Source organism: Cupressus sempervirens, chromosome 10 (assembly GCF_028749045.1).
Source record: "Cupressus sempervirens isolate cs-2001-9-10 chromosome 10, ASM2874904v1, whole genome shotgun sequence".
In the NCBI taxonomy this organism is placed as follows: Eukaryota; Viridiplantae; Streptophyta; class Pinopsida; order Cupressales; family Cupressaceae; genus Cupressus; species Cupressus sempervirens.
In genome coordinates, this window is record NC_143127.1 from 569,285,206 (window position 1) to 569,305,253 (window position 20,048).

The 20,048-nt window shown below is 39.1% G+C and overlaps 1 protein-coding gene across 5 annotated transcripts in view; it reads left to right on the forward strand.

Annotated features, from left to right (window-relative positions):
• Window positions 1-20,048, forward strand: part of LOC149535155 (immunoglobulin) — a 141,916-nt gene that overhangs the window by 99,400 nt on the left and 22,468 nt on the right. For all 5 annotated transcript variants that reach the window (XM_089806836.1, XM_089806840.1, XM_089806839.1 and 2 more), the window contains one exon: window positions 7,800-7,893. In XM_089806836.1, the coding sequence (XP_089662962.1) occupies window positions 7,800-7,893 (94 nt within the window). The remainder of the gene's footprint in view (window positions 1-7,799; window positions 7,894-20,048) is intronic.

Here is a 20,048-nt window from a genome sequence, read left to right on the forward strand (position 1 = left end):
CCCTGAGTGGATTCCTTCTTTTTCTCTCTAGGTGGCTACTCCTCACTTTCTTCCCCACCGCTGCCGTCAACATCGCTGTCCTCCTGCTGCTCATCCTCCTCCTTTGAGAGTACTTTGACATAATGTATTTTGCCTTTGCCAAGGCATCTATGGTTCGGCATCCATGGCTCCCTGAAAGTGAAACATAGCTTCTTCCTCCTGAGTTCATTTTGTGTCCCAAAGTTCAGCCTGGGAGGGGTAGCCTTATGCTGGTTATTATTCTTTTGGAACAAAGTGGACCCCTTATAAGGTTTCTTAGGAGGCTATAATATCGAAGAGGGTGAGTCTAGATTGTCTGCAATCTTAATAGCATCATCCAAAGTGTTTGGCTTAAGTACCTTAACGAAACCTCTATATCTGTCCTGTGAACCCTCTGTAAACAACATTACCTTACATTGTTCTGACATATCTGGAACCATCACTGAAATCTGCTGAAACTCATCAATGAAGTCATCTAGAGATCCACCCTATCGCAATTGTACCAAATTCTTGTAACAGACCTCAATGTCCTTGTCAAAGCAGGTGATCAGCTTAGAGCTAAAAGTCTCGTAAGACTTAGTGAGACCATGATCCTGGGTGACCAGCCCGTGATGCCACAAATCATATGTCGCTCCCTCTAAATGCACTGTAGCGAATCTAATGGCTTCTGTCTCTAACATTGGCTTAAGTGTTAGGTAGGTATTTAGCTTGTGGATCCAAGCTCTTGCAGATGTCTTAGTGCTGCCATCAAAAGTGGGGAGAGATAGTTTGTTCATGACGTGCTTCAAGTCCCTGTTCTGTGCTCTAGGTCTCCTGTCCTGCTGTGGTCTCTCTGTCTCCCTTTTTTGATTCAAGTATTGAATAAAAGACAAGTTCTTCTTAACCAGAGTAGGGAATAAATCCCATTCATCGTACATTGCCATGACGTTATCCGACAGTAAGGCTGGTGTCGTGGGTGGTTGTACCTCTTCCTCTGCATAAAAAATGGGAATCAAAGGCCTGTCAGTGTTTTGTGTGGGGGCCCTAGTTGCTCGGGGGTATCTTGCCGCACTACCACCTCCACTATGATGACTCGGTGCTACCCTATGAGACGGAGCTAACTGCTGCATAGCACCTGTAAGCCGCTGAAGTGTAGTAGCAATATTATTCTGCCCATCTCTAATAGCCTGCAAGGTTTCTCTCACTTCCTGTTCCTATTGTTACAAGCTAGAGTTGTCGTTGCACCAAAAGATTGACCTATCAATGCCCGATACAACCACTAGACTTATAGAACACAGGAGGCGGTTAAGCCATTTCACGAATCCCGAAGGGGAACATTGGCAGTTAGTCCAACAATCCCCCCTTAGCGTTACTCGAGGATATTCGAACTTGTGACCAAGCTCTAATACCACTTGTTACAAGCTAGAGTTGTCGTTGCACTAAAAGATCGACCTATCAATGCTCGATACAACCACTAGACTTATAGAACACAAGAGGCGGTTAAGCCATGTCACGAATCCTGAAGGGGAACGTGGGCGATTAGTCCAACACGTGTTCATTCTCATTACAAGCCATTTGAGTGTACTATACCTGTTCAACCCAAAGTAACAAGAATTGGAATTGGCAAGGCCGAATCGAATCAGTAAATTTAAAAAACCCTTGAATTTAGTGAGTAACTTATTTCATAAACCCTTTATTGCTGATTCGATTCACCAATTCACAAAAAATCGTTTGGCTGAGTTGAATCGTGTGAATCGTCGTGATTCTCGGAACTATGGCTCAACCTATTCACCTATCACAAAAGTTAACTCCTCATCAACTGAATAACTACCCTCAATGTCAATTTGATCTGAAGATTTTGCCTGTTCAGGTTGGAAGTGACTAAATTTATAAGGTTGCCTCCTCATGCCTAGCTGTCATTTTTCTTGTCTAACCCAACTTGTTACGTAATATTTTTTTCCCACAAGTTGGCAAGACTTATGGCTTTGATACCACTATAATAATCCTCCTTATAATCTACTAAGAGAAGTTGAGCCTCTAATCAAAGCATTTTAGCAAACAGTCAACATACACGTGATTGTCATTAAATAATGATATCACTGTAGTGTCGGTCAATGGTTGTTATACAAACTATCAAATAATTGCTTAGCGATTTGATTTAATGCTTCCAAGAATTCATATTAAAGGTGTATCAAGTATATTAAAATTGCAAAGACATACGAGTTGCGGATAGTAATCAAACAGTATTTTCCAAAGTCTGAAATACGGTGAGACTTCTATGTACTAGGGAAGTTATATAAATGCCTACGTAGCTGACAAGAGATACATGGTTAATAACATATAGACCTGATTTCCAAGAAATGGAGAATGTCGTCTGCAGGAGGAGGGAATACCCGTGCAGCTACTGTGTGAGGACAGTGCTAGTCCACCTAGAAGTCTCCCGCAGTCACCATTGATCTTTGCATTATGATCCCATCTAACCACTATCTTGTAGGAGTTTCCATGCAGGAGTCCATTGTGGGATTAAGTATGGGTTTCATCCTGTTGCTTCAAACTCCCACATTAACCCTGTTGTCTGTTCAACGCTAGGAGGAACACCGTCTAAGACATGAACCAATACCAATGGAAGACTATACTCAATGCAATGTATTACCTCTTTAATCTTGGTTATGGTTATGAAGTGACCATCCTCCCTGTCTTCCGTCTGCTTGTTGTTGACCTGTACGTTACTAGTACCATAGGCTGTGTTCAGTCACTTGTTTCTTCTTCCTGTTGTTGAAGATCCAACTTCCTATAGATTTCCAATGTATCAATTCGAACTTCAGTTCTGGATATGTAATGTGAGTCACTGGGTTTGTGTCCAGCCTCACTCTTCTCCTTAAAGGGTTTCGTCCTTAAGAAAGAGCCCAGTCACATTTAAGCAACCTTTTAGGATTTAAATAATAACATATATTCTTGGTGTAAATCCCAATGCATATACTTTCTTTTATAACCTTGAAGTGAGGGGAGATGCGAACAACTAAGCAATGTGGGATAAAAGCCTATTTTGTCTTTTAGTCACTTAAGTCATTTTGTCATAAAGTGACTTTAAATAATAAAGTACTTAATAAGTCAACTTAATAAAACAATGTGACTTTAACCTTAGACGTTCCCACTTAAATATCTCCTCTACTGAAACCAAAAAGACTCTTGTGACTGGCTAGCATCCTAAAAATAAATGTCGTTAGCCTATCCAAATGGAAAGATGGACCAACAAGGCGCTATTAGGTCTAGCACGAAGAAGGGGACATTACATCTAACATCATCAAAGAAGACCATCTACCGTTTTGCACAAACAAGTCTAATGTAGTGACCATCGCGGAATAAATCGAATGCCTTAGCAAAAATATTTTTGATTGAAACCCCAAAATTTCATACTTACTAGCCTATTCATGTGTGTGAAATAATGGTGTATCACTTTTGGATGTATTTGCTTTTAAAATCACACAATAAAGCTACTAGAAATGAATTGTAGTGTACATTGTAATCAATTGTGGCACGAGTCCACTTAGAACAAGCCACATGAATATTCACAATAGCACGACCATTACGATCAATTTCCTAACAAGGAAAATAATTCCCCAAATGTGTGTCAAGGACACTATATCTCCAACCCTTCGTTTGCATGACTAGAAATGATTTCATTTCTTGTGTCCAATACTCCCTGTAAAGATTTTGTGTTGAGGCATGTTGATTTTGACATTGTTTTTATTTTATTGGCCCCATTAGCCACTAGATTGGCAAAGGTTGTCTATGACAACAGTTGCGTCGAGATATATATGTTTGCAATATGATTATCCAATTTAGCAATTAACTCTAGACCAATGTCAAAAAGAGCCCGGAGTTTATAACCATGAATTTGTCTACTTCTAAGGGCATTAATTACCTATGTTGAGTCTCCTTTTTCCAAATTTGCGATTCTGAGCTTCAAGCACAATCTCACTTCAAAGAGGAGGGCATGAAGCTCTAATTCAATGTTCATTTGTCTAGATGGTTTTCTTGAGGGTTTGCTAACAACTTCTCTATTCTAGTTTGAGTGATACATCTCTTGTGGAAATGCCTAGGTTACCTTGTTAAGCATTACCAAAATTAAGTTTGAATTACGCAATTGTGGTGGCTGCCATCTTGCTATGTTACGATTGACTTGAGACTCAACTTCGCTTGCCCCATTAATAGGAGTAACTTTCAAACCAAACCACACCTTCAACATTAAGTCGTCTTAGCTTGCCAAATTGTAATCTTTTCTAGCCTATGCAGTAAACCCTTCTATTTATATTCTTCACAATAACTGCTTCAACTATTTTTGACAAAGATGGTGTCTTGGAATATCCTTATATTTCCTTCCGAGTTTTGCAAAGCAAGATTGAGTTACTGATGATCTACATACAAGAAAAGGAGGTAGACTTATTAAGAACATACCATGCCTTTTAGAGACTCAATATATCATTTGGAAGGGCATTGATTCAACTTAGCTTCACACAAGCTGATTTCAACACTCTTGTGCAATTTGACAACCCATTAGGAAATTATCAACATTTTCTTCCCATGCCCTACACCAAGAGTATGTTGGTGGACCATTACCTCTCATTTTGAAGAATCTATTTGCAATTGAAATCTTCTTTTGCAATGCTGCCCAAGAAAAGATGCAATCTTTAGGACACATTTTGTTCCAACAAAGATGCATGTGAATACCTGTTCTTCACATCTACATTCAAGAATACTACACCCTTCATTTGCATTATATTGACTAGATTTGGTACCATTCCATTTCATTGTGTTTTGTGCCTTTCTAATAGTTTTAGTGAAACCTGGGGATTCATGCCCCTACCAAAGCCTTGAAGTACCTAACATCGGGACGTCCGTGCATTGGGTACTTGGAGTCCCCGAGTACCCCCACCTACACTATTCTACAACCACGCTGCTATTGGGATGGGTGCTTGAATTTCTATTTCGATTTTTATTTTTGAATGTTACTATTGGGTATATACTATGTTACTATGTTGAATGTTCAATTGTTCTAGTTCTTGTGCAAATTTGCTATTTTTAAGTATTTAAATTTAGTTTGTTATACTGAAATATCATTTCATAACTAGCATTTCAAGTTCTATATATAGTATGCCACACCCCTTGTCACCTCCCTACTCTACAGCCATCCATCTGCCATCCCAAATTGAGGCCCTTTGTCCACCCGTCCTAGAAACTTATCTCGATGTCATGATGTACCCAAGTGTCGGTGTTACATTGGATACTTATCATTCTTTCCATCAAAATGGTTTTTTAATGTGGCTTCCACTCCTAGAAGACCCACTGGGTCAAGGCATTCCCACCTCCAAAGAGGGAAACCATTTGTAATGTCCCCATTTTTTAGTTGCGGCAGATTTGATGTATTCATTCTATCATTGGGTTCTTGTAGGATGACACTAGTGTTTAGAGGACCTTATTGTGGAGTTATTAGGCTCTCTACTAGCCATTGGTGAGTTTTGGCTCCGTCAGTAGGGACTAATTATTTATAGTAGGTTAATAGATGGTTTCGATGGGTTCAAATGAGTTAGAGGAGCTGAGTGATGCTCTTGATTTTTATTTCTAGCTTCTGGTTCAAGCTCCAAGAATCTTGGCAGGAGTGTCTATTTTTAGTAAGTCACCCTGTCAAGTTCATTCATCGTCTTTCTTCAGCAAGACCACTCATGTGTTGTTAGATTTTGATTCTGATGCTTCTTCAATCATTTTCATAGGATGGGTGAATTATGATTATTATTTAATTAAATTCGCCAAGGTTACTATTTTTGTTGGCATAGTATATTGGTCACAAAGTGTCATAGCTCATTGGAATCGGGTTGGAAAGTTTTAAATCTCGGGCGCAAGAGACAATGACCTTGTGTGTCAGAATATCATGATATTGTTGAAAAGGTCATTTTTGGAGGCAAAGGGTGTTAATAAATTTTATTATTCAATTATGTGCCTATGTATAATGCAAAGTGCATTGAAGTGGAAAGTGTGCTCATGAAGCTTTTGGGCATTGGGTGTGAATGAGAAGCCAAGTTCCATTTTATATTATAAAAAAGGCCTTCATGAGAAATTCTATTTGCCTTTTCCTTTTTATGATTTTGGAGATTTTTAGGAAGGGTTTCTTCATTGGGGTTTGAGAGGACTAATTCCTCAAGCTGTTTGCACTTTGAGCCATTGAAATACATGGTAAATTATGCTTTGGTTTCTGAGGTTAATTCTGCAATAAGGCTCGATAATTAGGTGTTTTTGTAAACCTGATTATCCATCATTCTGTTTTGAATATTTTCCTCAAGGAAGCTACTGTTGGACACTACTATCTAAGCCCTTCATTTCTATTGCAAACTGTAGTTTGAAGGCATTGAATGAAGCTGCATATTGGTGTTTCTAATCTGCAAACTTAGTATTGCCTGGGCAGCCAAATATAACTTGGCATTGAAGAATTTGGAGCAGCCAAACCCTGGTTAAGGCTGTGATTTGTGCTGCAGCAGCGACTACTATACTAAGGGCCATGTTTGGTGTGAGTTTGGTGTTGCAAGATTCATGTTGCAATCTGCTGGAAGCGTTTTCCATTAAGCTGAAAGGTTGGAGTTGGCATGGGAAGTTCTAGGTCTGCTGCAATAATTATATCAAACGCCAGCACTTATCCAGGTTTCTTAATTTCTTTTGCTTTGAACATTGTTTGTAATAATTGCCTCACATATAATTGCAATTGAAACTATGCTGGCAATCATTTCCAATTATTTCATTTCAAGTTAATTGTTGAGCATTCATATATTCTCAAAAATAGAAAAAACATATATATCGCAAAACATTCACAAAACACAATCTTCAGCATTGCTATAGTATGAGTCAGCAGGGCTTTTTACACCATCATTGCGAATTTCCTCAAAATAATCTCTCACATATGAAACCCATGCATGTTTATATAAATTCTGTATATAAACGTACTAAGAAAGATGTATGTTGTTTCCTTTGCAAACTATATGTATATAAGGAAACTTCTTCTAGGATGCATGAACTAAACCCATGAGCCCAATCTAGGATCCAAACCAGAACTGGCAATATGGTTTAACGATCTAAATGTATCAAACATAATGTGAAATCGCAAATCTCAAAATACCATATAGGCACATAATATACTTATGTAAAAAAGTGTGGTGATATTGGCCAAAAATGGAATGGTTTATGATCTGGCATCTCGCATCATCATTCTTCAGAAGAAAAGGTTAAACTGTAAACTCTCCTCTGCTGTCTGCTGCTTAGCATTTGGTGTTTTGCCACAAGTGCCATTGCCAACTAGTTAACTGTTTCATGTGGTTTACTGTGTGTTTCATGTGGTTTACTGTATATGTAGGCTTTTCACATAATTTCAGTCCCTGCAGTAGCTAAGGAAGTTATTCTTCCATTTAATGTTCCAAAGGATTATTTAATTTGTAGAATTTTTTTTAACTGTTGAGCCTCATACATTCTATAACTAAGTGCTATTGCCAGCTAGTTAATTGTATTATGTGCTTTAATTTGTTTGAGTCACTTTGAATGGGTTTGACATACTTCAGTCCCTGCTGTAGCTAAGGAATTAACTATTAAGTTATACCTGGATTAATTATTTCTAATGATTTATGGTCCATAGATTATAACCATCATTTAGGGACATGGTTTCTTGTAGATTCTTGTCATTTGTTTCTTCTTTTTAGTATTTTGCTTTTACTCAATTGCACTAACAACCTGATTTAGTTAATGTTATTTTTTGGTGATAGCAAGCCAGAAATCCATTAAATATATGGACTACTCCTACTAATAACAGCATAACAAATGAGGAGGTGCAGATCAAGGACTATTTTGAAGCTCAAGGTAATGTTTCAACCTTAATCTGGCGTTGTAATTGTCACATTTAACATGAGACCATTAGAATGTTTTGATTTGTGTTTTTCTGTTGACTTGAAGTAAGCCTCTTGGATTGCTATCGTGATGACTGTTTCCAAATGAGTTAATTGATTTCTCTATTTATTATAGTATGATGTCAGAGCTCTTTCCTGTACATAGTTTATATATATGCAATTTCAAATAGTCCCTGGGTTTGAGCTACCTAGCAATCCATGAAATCATTGAACAGAGTGGATATAAATGGTCTCTTCAAACTGCTGAATAATATTTTGTAATGTTGGAAAGTGCGTTTGTATATCATACAGCTATTATATTGATCCTCACAAAGACTAGAAGGGTGGAAATGAGTGTTATTATTTACTTTAAACATGCACATACAGACACAAACAGCCATTCATACATGCCTGCCTACATAGAAACACACTCTACTCACCCATCCATCCACCACTCCTGATACACACAAATACATGCACACCAATTTTTACATCTGCAAATGCACTTAATCAAACACATAAGGGCTATTGGAAAATTGTTTTGCTAGTCAATATTATAATTGTGTGCCCTTGGGATCTAGATACTTATGACAGATCTCTGCGATGTTTCATAGATGGGGGCATGATATCTACCTCATTCGTATTCACCATTTATAACAAAACTGGATGACACCTTATTTTTGGCTGAAATTGGGGGCATTGTTTCAGACTTATAAATAGCAAAAAACATAAAAATGTATAGTTTCCTATCAGTGAATTGTGACAGATCAAACCTTCTCAGGTGGAGTAGAGAGGAGAGTGAGGAATCCTAGTAGCCTTCTAGATTTAGTTATGCTAAATCAAAACTACAAACCAATTGCAATTTTGTCACATGTCCTTCCACTCCATTCATATGCCCTTTCCAAACATCAAAGTAAACTTCTTACAAAGGGAGCTGTCGAAGTTTGAGGATGTGGGATTGTTGATTGACTCATGCCAGGAAGACATTGGAGATTGGACTTGCGTCTGGATTCATACATGCAAGGTGTTAGAGATTGGGGTTTATACTCTAATGCATGCCAAGAGATGTTAGCATTCAAAGATCAGTAATGCAACTTGACTCACAACAAGAGAGCTATCAAGAATTGGAGCTTGGAGATACCTCTCAAACTGTTCTAGGGCAAGAGAATGGAAAAAATGAGTAATTTATCAAGGTCAGGGATCAAATCTTTTGCTTGACTTGTGACAAGTTGAGGGATAAAGGATTATTTTCCTAGGACGATGTGAGAGTTTGGGAATTAGGGTTACCCATTGTGCATCCCAAAGAGTTGTCAAAGAGAAGGTATCAGAGTTGTTGCTCAACGCATGCTAGAGAGTTGTCGGAGGTTGGGCATCAGAATTGCCACAAGCTGTCTATTGCAACCTTTTCACAACATCTCCCCATTGCAAATGGGGATTCTCCTCTTTCTGCTTGTAGTTATTAAGTTTTGGCAGTCAAGGTGGCAGTTCAAAGCTCAAAAGGTTAAGGAGTGGTTGAGTAATCAAGTTGTTGGGTTGCAAAGTGCAGAAAGGACTGGCAAGGCTTAGGTCTCACTGGACCAAGTTATGGTGCTGGAGATAAATTTCCAAATTGCATTAATATTTTGGCTAGTCATATAGTCCAAAGTACACTATAAATACTTATTTTATAATTAAGGGTTTCATAATCCCTATAAAAGTTGATTTTCTATACTTCAAATATTCAAAAACCTTATGAAAATCAAAATTTTCATATAAAATTTTACTTTTCCTGCTGAAAATAGAATTTCCACTCCAAAAATTGCTCTGTTCCAATGGAAATAAAACTTCCATTCCAAAATGCATATAGTCCTAATTGAAATAAGATTTCCACTTGAAAATTATTAAAGTCCCTATAGAGGTCATTTTTCCATTCCTTGGGAGAGATGTGCAATAAAAAATCTGAGTGTTGGACCAACTAGTCCCTATGGGGGTCGTGTTTTTCCTCCTAGACATCACGAACAAGGACAAAAAGTAAGAGTCCATGTGCACATTGATTTTTACCGGACTTTAGAAAATTTTGAGAAACTTTTAAAGTCCTTATGGACAAGGATTTTCCCTCTCTCCCTATGAAGATGGGTTTTGCACTGATCCAATACTGTGAGTATTTTTGAGCTAAGAAGTCAGCAAAGTCCTTATGTATGAAGAAACTCCACTTGTCCTTATGCATGTGAAGTTTTCCCTGAAGGTGATTTTTTCTTTGAGGGCTATTTTTGTTATGTGAAAATGTTAAGTATTGGGATTATATTAGTCCCTATGAGGATCAATTCTCTCCTCTATGGACAAGGAAGATTACATAAATTGGAACAAGAAAATTTTAAGGATTACGGAGTCCCTAAGCTGGTTGATTTTGTTGAAGATAATGTAGCTATGGTCAGATTAATGGTTTATTCATACACATATATGTGAATATATATATGTATGTATGTATGAAGAACAGATCAAACTCGACCAGCCTTATAATACCTAAGTTGAATAGAGGCAGATTAATATTGTGGACTTCATTTTGCTAGTCGATTAATATTCATATTGATCCTTGATTGATTGATAATAAAAGTAGTTAGTATTTACTAACTAGCCACTTTGGGTGGGTTAGCAAATACTAACTATTCTATTATTAACCAGCCATTGCAAATAAATAATCAGTACTGATGCCAATCGGTTCTTCAAATGATATTTATACATGCTGTCAAGAATGAAGTATGGTCATAGAAATTGATAAATGATCCATGCTACCATATTGCAGAGCGGTACTATTCGACATTGAAGATTGATGTTGTTACACATTGCAGATTAAATACAATATATATTCTAGATCAAATATCTTAATAGAGAACTATCCTACATTAACAGATTTTCCCTTGGTAAAATAAACTAAAAATAAATATAATTGTAAAGGGGAATTAAACAAATTACCTCATATACAAGTTTCAAGGTGGTATTTTTTTCATCCCACATTAGCTACGTGGGTGAGATTTCAACAAAAATCTTATTTAAGAGATTTCCAACAACAATGAAAGATATAAAGCAAAGAGGGGATTTCTTCCAAGAGTCAAAGGCAGTCAAAGAAAGAAGCAAAGAGCTGATAAATAAAATGCTCAAGTAAGGAGAGCTAAAGTTTGAACTCAGCAAAGAGAAAAAATAGCACAGGTAGACAAGGAAATCAGATTGCATGGGAGTTGTAAAGGAAAACATCAGATTTTTTTCCAAATCCAAGGCAAGCAAACACAAGGTGAGTAGATAGGCAAAATGAATGTTTTCAGAATTAAATCTGAGATTTTCCTCTAAGGGTTGATTTTCATGAAAAAAATTAGAAACTTAGAAATTCTTGTTACCTAGTTCACATCCAAACTTGTTGCGGATTGTTTGAGCAGCAATAAACAAGGTTTCAAGGTCAAGCATGCAAAACAAGGCCATTTTATAAGGACTTCAGTTTATCTTTGTCCCTGTCAGTTTTCCACCAAGAGGATGAACAAGACTGAAAGCAAGGATTGAACACGTGACAAGAAAATTTCCACCTATAACACGAGATGTAATTGGAATATTGTTGATAATTTCCAGGTTGGGGAGTGCTTATCATAAGGATTATTGTAAGTGATTTGATTTGCATTTCATTGTTCGTAACTTTTGATATAAGGTGTTCTTTCTCTTTTGCAGAGGTGGCTACATGCAAGGAAGCAGATGAGGAAAGAGGAAGGACTCAACAATGCAGTTATAAATGGGTGTTTACCGCCTAGGGTAAACTAGATTAATGCATATCACAATAACATGAAATAAGACATAAATGCAATGCTTCAAGAACCAAGAATATACTTCATTAAAGCTTCAATGTTGCAAGTACATTATAGGGCAATACAAGATAGATAGTAAATGACTAGTACTGAACGACCTCTCTCCAACAAAGAGTGCACATATAGATCCTGAAGGGGTTTGACTGAACCGTCATGTCATAACAGAACACCCTTTGGTTACTAACACCTTAACTAATCTGTGTTCATAACTCATGCACCTACTCAATCCTCTTCTAAATCTCCTGTGTTGCCTTCATCATCTCTGCAATGTTCCCAACTTCTATCTCTTTTGCTTTAGACTCCTCTTGCTTCATTGACTCACGTTGGACTAGGAATGTGGCCCTCTCTGATCCTTTCTCTTGCTTCTCTACCTTAAGTTGGGCGATGAGTGCAACCCATTCCAACTCCCAAGCTAACTGCTATGTAGCCAAGTTCCCCTCTATTGTAACTAATCAGGTAGTCCTCTCCTCTCGAGCCCTCTTTGCTGCTACCTGATATGCCTTACTCTGTCGCAAAGCACAATAGGTGTCTCAATACACCTTTACTAACTCACAAGGGTCTCCACTCAACTTTCCAATACTGGCTCCCCAGCAATCTAATCCTATCTCATCTCGAGAGAAACTTTGTCAACCCATCCTCGTGCCTCGAAGCATGCGATGAATGTCGCAAGACAACCAACTCTCATAAACTCCTGAAGTACCCCCTCTAGTGCTCGTGCCTAAGTAGAGATCACCATCTGGCAACTTGGAGTCACTATATATGCTTAGTAGGCCTCTACATCTTTGCCTATGTCCTTTCATGACCTTGGCTTCTCATGCGCACCCATTGCCATGCCTATTGCGTCCAACATCCTTTAAGCACTATCTACTGGAGGTGGGGGCTCATCTGCATGGGTGGGGTGGCTCTCATCATTCGAAAGAACTGTCGAAGATACAATCAGCTCCCTGACCTCAACCTTAGGTACCTCCCTCATAGGTGAGAGAATGCTAGATGCTTGTACCACTGGTTTTTTTTTGAACCTTTGGCTCAAATAATTACGTAAATCTTGTGTTGTACTTGCCCGGTCCATAATCTCTCTAGTTGGACTAACTAGCAATGTGACGTCTACTATAACAACGACATCTGACCCAATCACATCCAACCGAACCTGTGGCACCTTGGCTATCGTGCATCTGCTCCTGCTCGAGGACCTCCATCGCCTCTTTTGACAAAGCCCTAGCTGGTGAGGTATGGGACTCTATCTCCGATACAAGAATGGGCTTAGGTATAACTACTGGCTCAAGAATCATTGTGGGTGTTGTCTCAGCCACTACTACAACCAGAGTCATTTTAATGGGTTGCCTAAACTATCTAAACCTAGGAATGTGTAGACTCCCAATGGTCGAATGAGGTGTTGTAGAGAGAAGAGGTCGTGGAACAATAGTGGTGTTGTTGTGATGATCTCGACCTCCTCCATCTATGTGTTGTCACCCTCATCTGTGTCATTGTTGTTGTTTGGGATTTCGCACTCTAATCCTGAGTCCACTCTTGTCTGTGTCATTTCCCTGACATGGCCTTCTGCCCACCTGGTGTGTCCAAATGGTGCCATTGCATAATGGGAGGTTCTCCTGGAGCTAAGGGTCCTAGCTTAATCTCAAACCTATCAATTGGAATCAACCGTGCTATGGCATTTAGAAACAGTCCAATAGCATAGTGCGACATATAAAATGTTTTATGTTTCAATGTCATAAATTCATACATACGCTCTAAAAGTAGTGCCACCCAGTCATATCCCTTTCCTATCAAAATCTCATTCATCAATGCTACTTGTGGCAATGAAATGTCTAAAGCAAGGTTGGACCCTGTAAGTCAGTTTTTTACTAGGTCCACAATGTAACGCCACAGTTCAACCCTAATGTCCAATTTTTTCAGTCCTCTTCCTTTGGAAGTTCGTGTCAGAGCTTGTTTCTCGACGTCAGACAAGTCTCTACATACCAAGCTTACCAATCACTCCTTTGCCTCCTATGCTAAGTTCTTCGCCTTCAGGTCAATCTTCTTGCCTCCTTTCGCATATCCTAGTTTGTCGAAAACTCTGGTGAAATCTTGCACCTTGATGGAGATCTCTATATCATGGTCCAGAAAAGAGAAGGTACTCGTTTTCGAGTGCCTATCATAGGTATTAATCATTATTCGCAGGGAACCCTCAAAATTCTTAATGCAGAAGATTGGCATTTTTATTGCCCATTCCACCCGTGCTCTCCTTATGTTGGCCTTCACCAGATCATTGTCTGGAGTTTCCTACCACCACATCCGACACTCTAAGCCATTCAATCCTTTAAACTATATGTTTTGAGGCGTTACATGAGATGTTGCAGGCGTGGGTGGTTTTGGTTGTGCTTTCTTGTTCCTTGTGTCTACTCGTCCTGCAACGTTTACTCCTGAATGTAGTACTTGGGTATTCTTTGACATGGTGTTGCTCGAACTCAAACCACTTTGTGTCTATAGATTTTCTTTTCAAGATCAGTTGTTCATAACGGTTTCTTCATTTGTCGTTTACACAGATTAGAGAAAAGGAAAATGGTTAGGGTTGGTTATCTCCCTCCAAGTGTAGTTTTGTTCTTCTTCCTTGTTGCATACAACTACAACCCTTTTTTTTCTTTTGCAATCTATTCTCAAGTACTCATGTGTAGTGGTAATTTGAGGCCCTTGCAACTTCCATGGCCCTTGCGTATCATGGCGTTGCAATCTTTCTTCTTTTCTAGCGTTGGCTCTTCTCATCTGCTATTGTACTACATAGGTGTGGCTCCTAGTCTTTACCCTTCTATTGTGTTTGCCTCTGCTTTACACTTCTTCGGTTTCCTTAGATGGTCGTATGGTGATTCCTCTTCAACTATTACCTTTAGTGATAATTGTAGTACGGTGCTCGATGACAATGCCTTTAGTGATAATTGCTTCTAGGTGTTATACACCATGTTCTCCACACACATATCTTTGACAACGTTTCTACTCATCTCACCGTACAGTGACTTAGTATTACTTTTGTGCAGTATTTCCTTTGACCATACAATGTATTCTTTCCTCTGCTCCACGTACTGTAGGATACTTGTTATTCCTTTGTCTTTGCTCGTGTTTGTTTATCCATTTGCTCCTGTGGTCATACCTCAATTGACTTCTCCCTCCAACCGTACAGTTTCATTAGACCTAGGCCTGCCTTGTTAATAGTATTGTATGACTTATATAGGGAGCCGTGTGGTCTTCTTGAGTTCGTGTGACTGTATGGTCTTATTTCATCTGTAAGCAAACTTTATCGTTTCCCCTAACACCATATGGTAGTGTTTCTAACTTTGCACACCTCCGTACTACCTTACGGTATCTCAAAATGGCCTCCAACTTTCCCTTTCTAACAGTACGGTCAACCATACGATGGCCTTGTGTTGCCTCAGGTGCGATTTTGCCTTCCCTGAAATGTCATACGGACTTATACTTTGATGTGGCCATACGACCCCATTTATTCATTTGCATTTTGAAATTGTATTTTGGTAGATTTTGGTTTTTTCTTCTTTTTCTTTTTAATTATTTCCTAAGTCTAAGTTATTTATCTGCTCAGTGCATGAACTATCATCCCACCGTCCTTCATGTCTTTGATGGTAAATCTTAAGTTTCGAGCCAATGACTAGATCAGCTATCTCTTTCCCATCCAAGGTCCACAACTTGATCGCTCCATTATCCCCACTTCATGTACCTTGTATGGTCCGACCCACTTGACCTTGAACTTGCCTGATTTAATCTCGTTGCACCTGTTATACTTGAGCACAAGTTGGCCTAGTGTGAATTTGGTTAACTTTAGGTGTTTGTCATGCCATGCCTTAAGCTTGAGCTGAGATACTTTGGTGGCCCACTATGTCATTAATCGCCATTCATCGAGCTTGTTCAGATTGTATAGCCTTTCTCTCAAGCTCTACATATCACCTAACCTGTTCTCGATTGCTATCCTTAGGATTGGCACCATGAACTCGACTAGCACCACAGCCTCTTGACAGTACATCAATTGAAACAGAGTTTGTCCTATGGTAACCTTATAAGTGGTGTGGTAAGCCCATAACACATATGGTAGTTTTTCCTCCCAGTCCTCTCCTTCGACTCCGCACGACTTATAGATCACTAATACCAATATCTTATTTGTTGATTTGGCCTACCCATTTGCTCTCGGGTAGTGTGGGTTCAAAAAGGAATGACACATTTTGAACTCCATCATGAATAATCGGATGACATGATTCATGAAATGTGCTCCCCAGTCACTTGTTAGTTGTATCGGAATGCCATACCTAGTGATGATTTGCTCATAGATAAACCTTGTACTTATTGCCGAGTTGTCTGGTAGGGCTTGTGCCTCTACCCTCTTCGTGAGATATTTTGTCGTTACAATGATGTACCAACACTTTTGAGCTTTGCTTTCCTTCAAAGGTCCAACAAAATCTAACCCCCATCGTTCAAAAGTTTCCTGCGCATTCGACAGGTTAAGCGGCATAAAGTCTCTCTTCAATGGCTTTCCCACTCCTAGCAAGTATCGTGGCCCACAATCCATTCCCCGACATCGTTATACAAGGTAGGCCACCACAACCCTGCCAGAAGTATCTTATGCACTATTGTGTCAAGCCCAATGTGTCCACCTACGAGACCTTCATGTGCTTCTCTCATTTTGTTCAGCACTTCCTCTTCCATGACACATTGTCAAAGGACTTGGTCAAGTCCCATCATATAGAGCAACCCGTTAATCAACTAGAATGTTAGGCTCCTCTACACAAGCTTCCTCCTTTCACCAGGGTGCATTTCCGTCGAGATTTGTCCCATTGACAAGTGTTTTCCAATGCTTGTATACCAGAATGGGAGTATGGCAATCCGAAACAAGTGTGCATCCGGAAACTCATCATTTACTCCCTTAGGTGGTTCCCTTGACTTGATCCATAAGAGATGGTCTACACTCACGTGACTCTTTCCGGGATGTACCACAATACAAAATGTAAACTCCTACGAGAGGAGCAACCATCGACTCACTTGCCCTTGGATAGTCGACTCATTCACTAGGTATATCAAAGCCTGGTGATCCACATAGAATACAAATGGTGTTGCCTACAAGTAGTGTCGAAACTTTTGTATGGCGTATACCATTCTAAGAGCTTCCCTCTCTATTGTACTATAATTCTTTTTGGTTTCTAACAACAGTTTGCTTGCAAAATAAACAAGGTGATCTAATCCATGGTCACCCGTCTGCGCTAGAGTTGCCCCGATTGCAAAGTTCGATGTGTCCACGTGCACATGAAACTCCTTATCCCAATTTAGGTAGGTAAGGATAGGTGCTCTACCAGTCTCGTTTTCAATTCTCAAAATGCCTCATCTTACTCCATTCCCCACATGTAGGGCTCCCCCTTTTGAGTTGGTTTGTCTAGTGGGTAGGACACTTGAGCAAAGTTTTTAATGAATCTTCTATAGTATTTGATGTGTCCCAAAAAAGACTTCACTCTGGTCACGTTTGTGGGAGGTTCCATTTCTAGAATTACTTGGACCTTTTATGGTTCCATCTTCAATCCCATTTTGCATACGATAGGGCCCAATTGTTTTCTGTAAGGCACCATGAATCTGCACTTTTTAGGGTTTAGTGCTAACCTAGCCCGTCGGCATCTCTACATACACTCCCTCAGGGATACCAAGTGTGTGTCCTCCGCGTTGAATATGGACCAATCGTCCAAGGAAGCCTTAAAGTTTCGACCCACATCTTGTCGAAGATGTGCAAAATGATTCTGTGAAATGTCGCTGAAGCATTACACAATCCGAAAGGCATCTAGTTGTACGCATAGACTTTGTCTACTACGAAGGTCATTTTTAACTTATCTTCTTCTACGATGAATATCTGGTTGTAACCAGAAAATTTGTCCATGAGTGAATAGATCTCGTGTCCACTAACTACCTCTAGGATATTGTCTGTGAACAGTATCAGGAATGGATCTTTAATGGTTATTGCATTTAGACAGCGGAAATTCACACATATCCTTATTTGGTTGGCCTCCTCCAGTGAAATTACAATCGGAGACACGCATTCGCTTGTCTGTGCATAGAATATGATGCTTGCATCAAGAATTCTTGCAATCTCATCATTGACCTGTGCGGCATAATTCTTGTTCATTCGGTACAGTCGCTTTTGTATAGGTATGACCGCTTGCATGAGTGGAATCCGATGGACGCACAATCCAAGCATAACCCATTTGAGATCCTTATAAATCTGGGAAAATATGTCTTTGTATTCCATAAATATCTTGAATTTCATTGCTTTCAACATAGGGTTCTAGTCATCGTCGACAAAGATGTTTTTCAGATTGGCTTCGTCCCCTAGGTTCATTGCCTTTATTGAAGGTTCTTCGTATTTGATAAGTTTTTCTTTATCAAATACATGTGTTGGTGTTTCATCCATCGATGCCTCCCCCTCTTTATATTCCCCATATTCCGTTGGGAATGAGCTCTTTACATCCCCTTCATCTCCTTCATCCACTTCTAACATGTTGCAACTCGGAAATCCCTCATATTCATCCATTTTCCAATGGAAGAGTCTATTTAATGAATCGAGGTTGACATCCCTCCAGTTCCAGGACTCCCTCCTTATTAGGTTTCATGCTTCTTTGACTTCGGAATTAGACGAGGATTTCAAATCTTCACTCACCATTTGTGTTTATAGGTTAATTGTGAACCTGCGACCTCCTCTCTCCATCGAGAGAGTATTCCGCTTCCAATCGTTGATCCCGTCATATCCTTTCCTTTTCTGTGGTATTACTATGAAGTCCAGAACAAAGGTTTGTGTTTCAATCATCACTCTTTGCGCCATTAGAGTCCCAATAGGTTTAATATTGTGTTGGTCAGCACCTACCAATTGAAATGTTGGCGGCCACAACATTGGTCACCCTAATTTCTTCCATGTTTCCTCTGGTAATACATCAACAATGGTGTCCGTCAGGATGGTCCCAAGGATGCCCATCTCCACCACTACAAGGTGTCTTCCCGTATTCATCGCAAGTAAACATCGGGTCCTTCTCTGTCCGAGAGAACTCTTCTCTCCAATGGGGTTTTCTTTTTCACCATGATTACTCTTTGCTGGCCCATCCGATGCCTTCAGGGATGGTGTCATGTTTAATTGTGACAACAATGGGTAATTCCTCAACAACACAAAAGGAACTTGATTCATTTAAAGAGACTTAAAGGATTCAAAATCAAGCTTTCATCAAGAAGGGATGTGGATAAGTCTGGATTAAAAAACAAGTAGTCCATGGACAAGTTTAAGATCAAATTCAAGGACATTCATGTGTTCCTATGACCAGGACTTTTATAATACAAATACAACATCATGATGATCAAACAAGGGATGTTTGAGGATGATTCTAACACTAAGGTTAATATAGGAACATGGACAAGGACACAAGAGCAAGTTTGAGGTCAAGAGCAAGAAAGAACTGAAGGACAAAATTCTCATCAAGAGAGTGATTCTGATGATGATCGAGCATACAAGGAAATGGATTAAGAAAAAAATAATATACCAAGGAAGATGTCAATGTGTTCAAGGGATTGGCCCAAGGATCAAGTCAAAAAATTCTAAACAATGAAGGTGGAAATACAAAGGATTCAAGTATTTCAAAGTCAAGGCATCTAAGAGAAAAAATTCCAAAAACAATGAAGATTTCCAAAGGATAAGGAAATGGAATTAAAACAAAGATTGTATGAGAAGGAGGCATAAATATTTTTGAGGATGAGTTGTTGGATGAGTAAGCATCTTCTTATTGGCTCTCTTATTTTTAAAGTTTCCCATTGACACACATGTTGGTGCATTTCTTTATTAGCTGCTTATGGTTACCCTGATTAGTGTTTGTCATGGATTACTATGGGCCATTGATTTTAGATCATTCCTGACTGTTAATTGTATTTGGCTGCCCTTCTCTTATTTGTGAAGGAGAGATTGTTGGAGAATTGTTGCTATGATACTGTCAAAGTGTTCTTAATTCATTTTTGCTCTTCATGGTGAATCGCTTGTATCATTTTGGAGTGTCACATGGTTTCTACATTTCCTCACTTAGATTAGGATTTAATTTCATGTTTAGAAGTAGTGTATAGTTGAATGGAAGTGATTGTGGATGCATCTTTGGTGAACTTGCTTAGTTAATACCACCAGCTGATTTATGATTGAATGCCTACCTTTTGTGGTCGAATGACATACTTATGAGCTTTACTTCGATTATTGTTTGCACATTGATATGCATTGATGGATGATGCTAATGGAATGGTC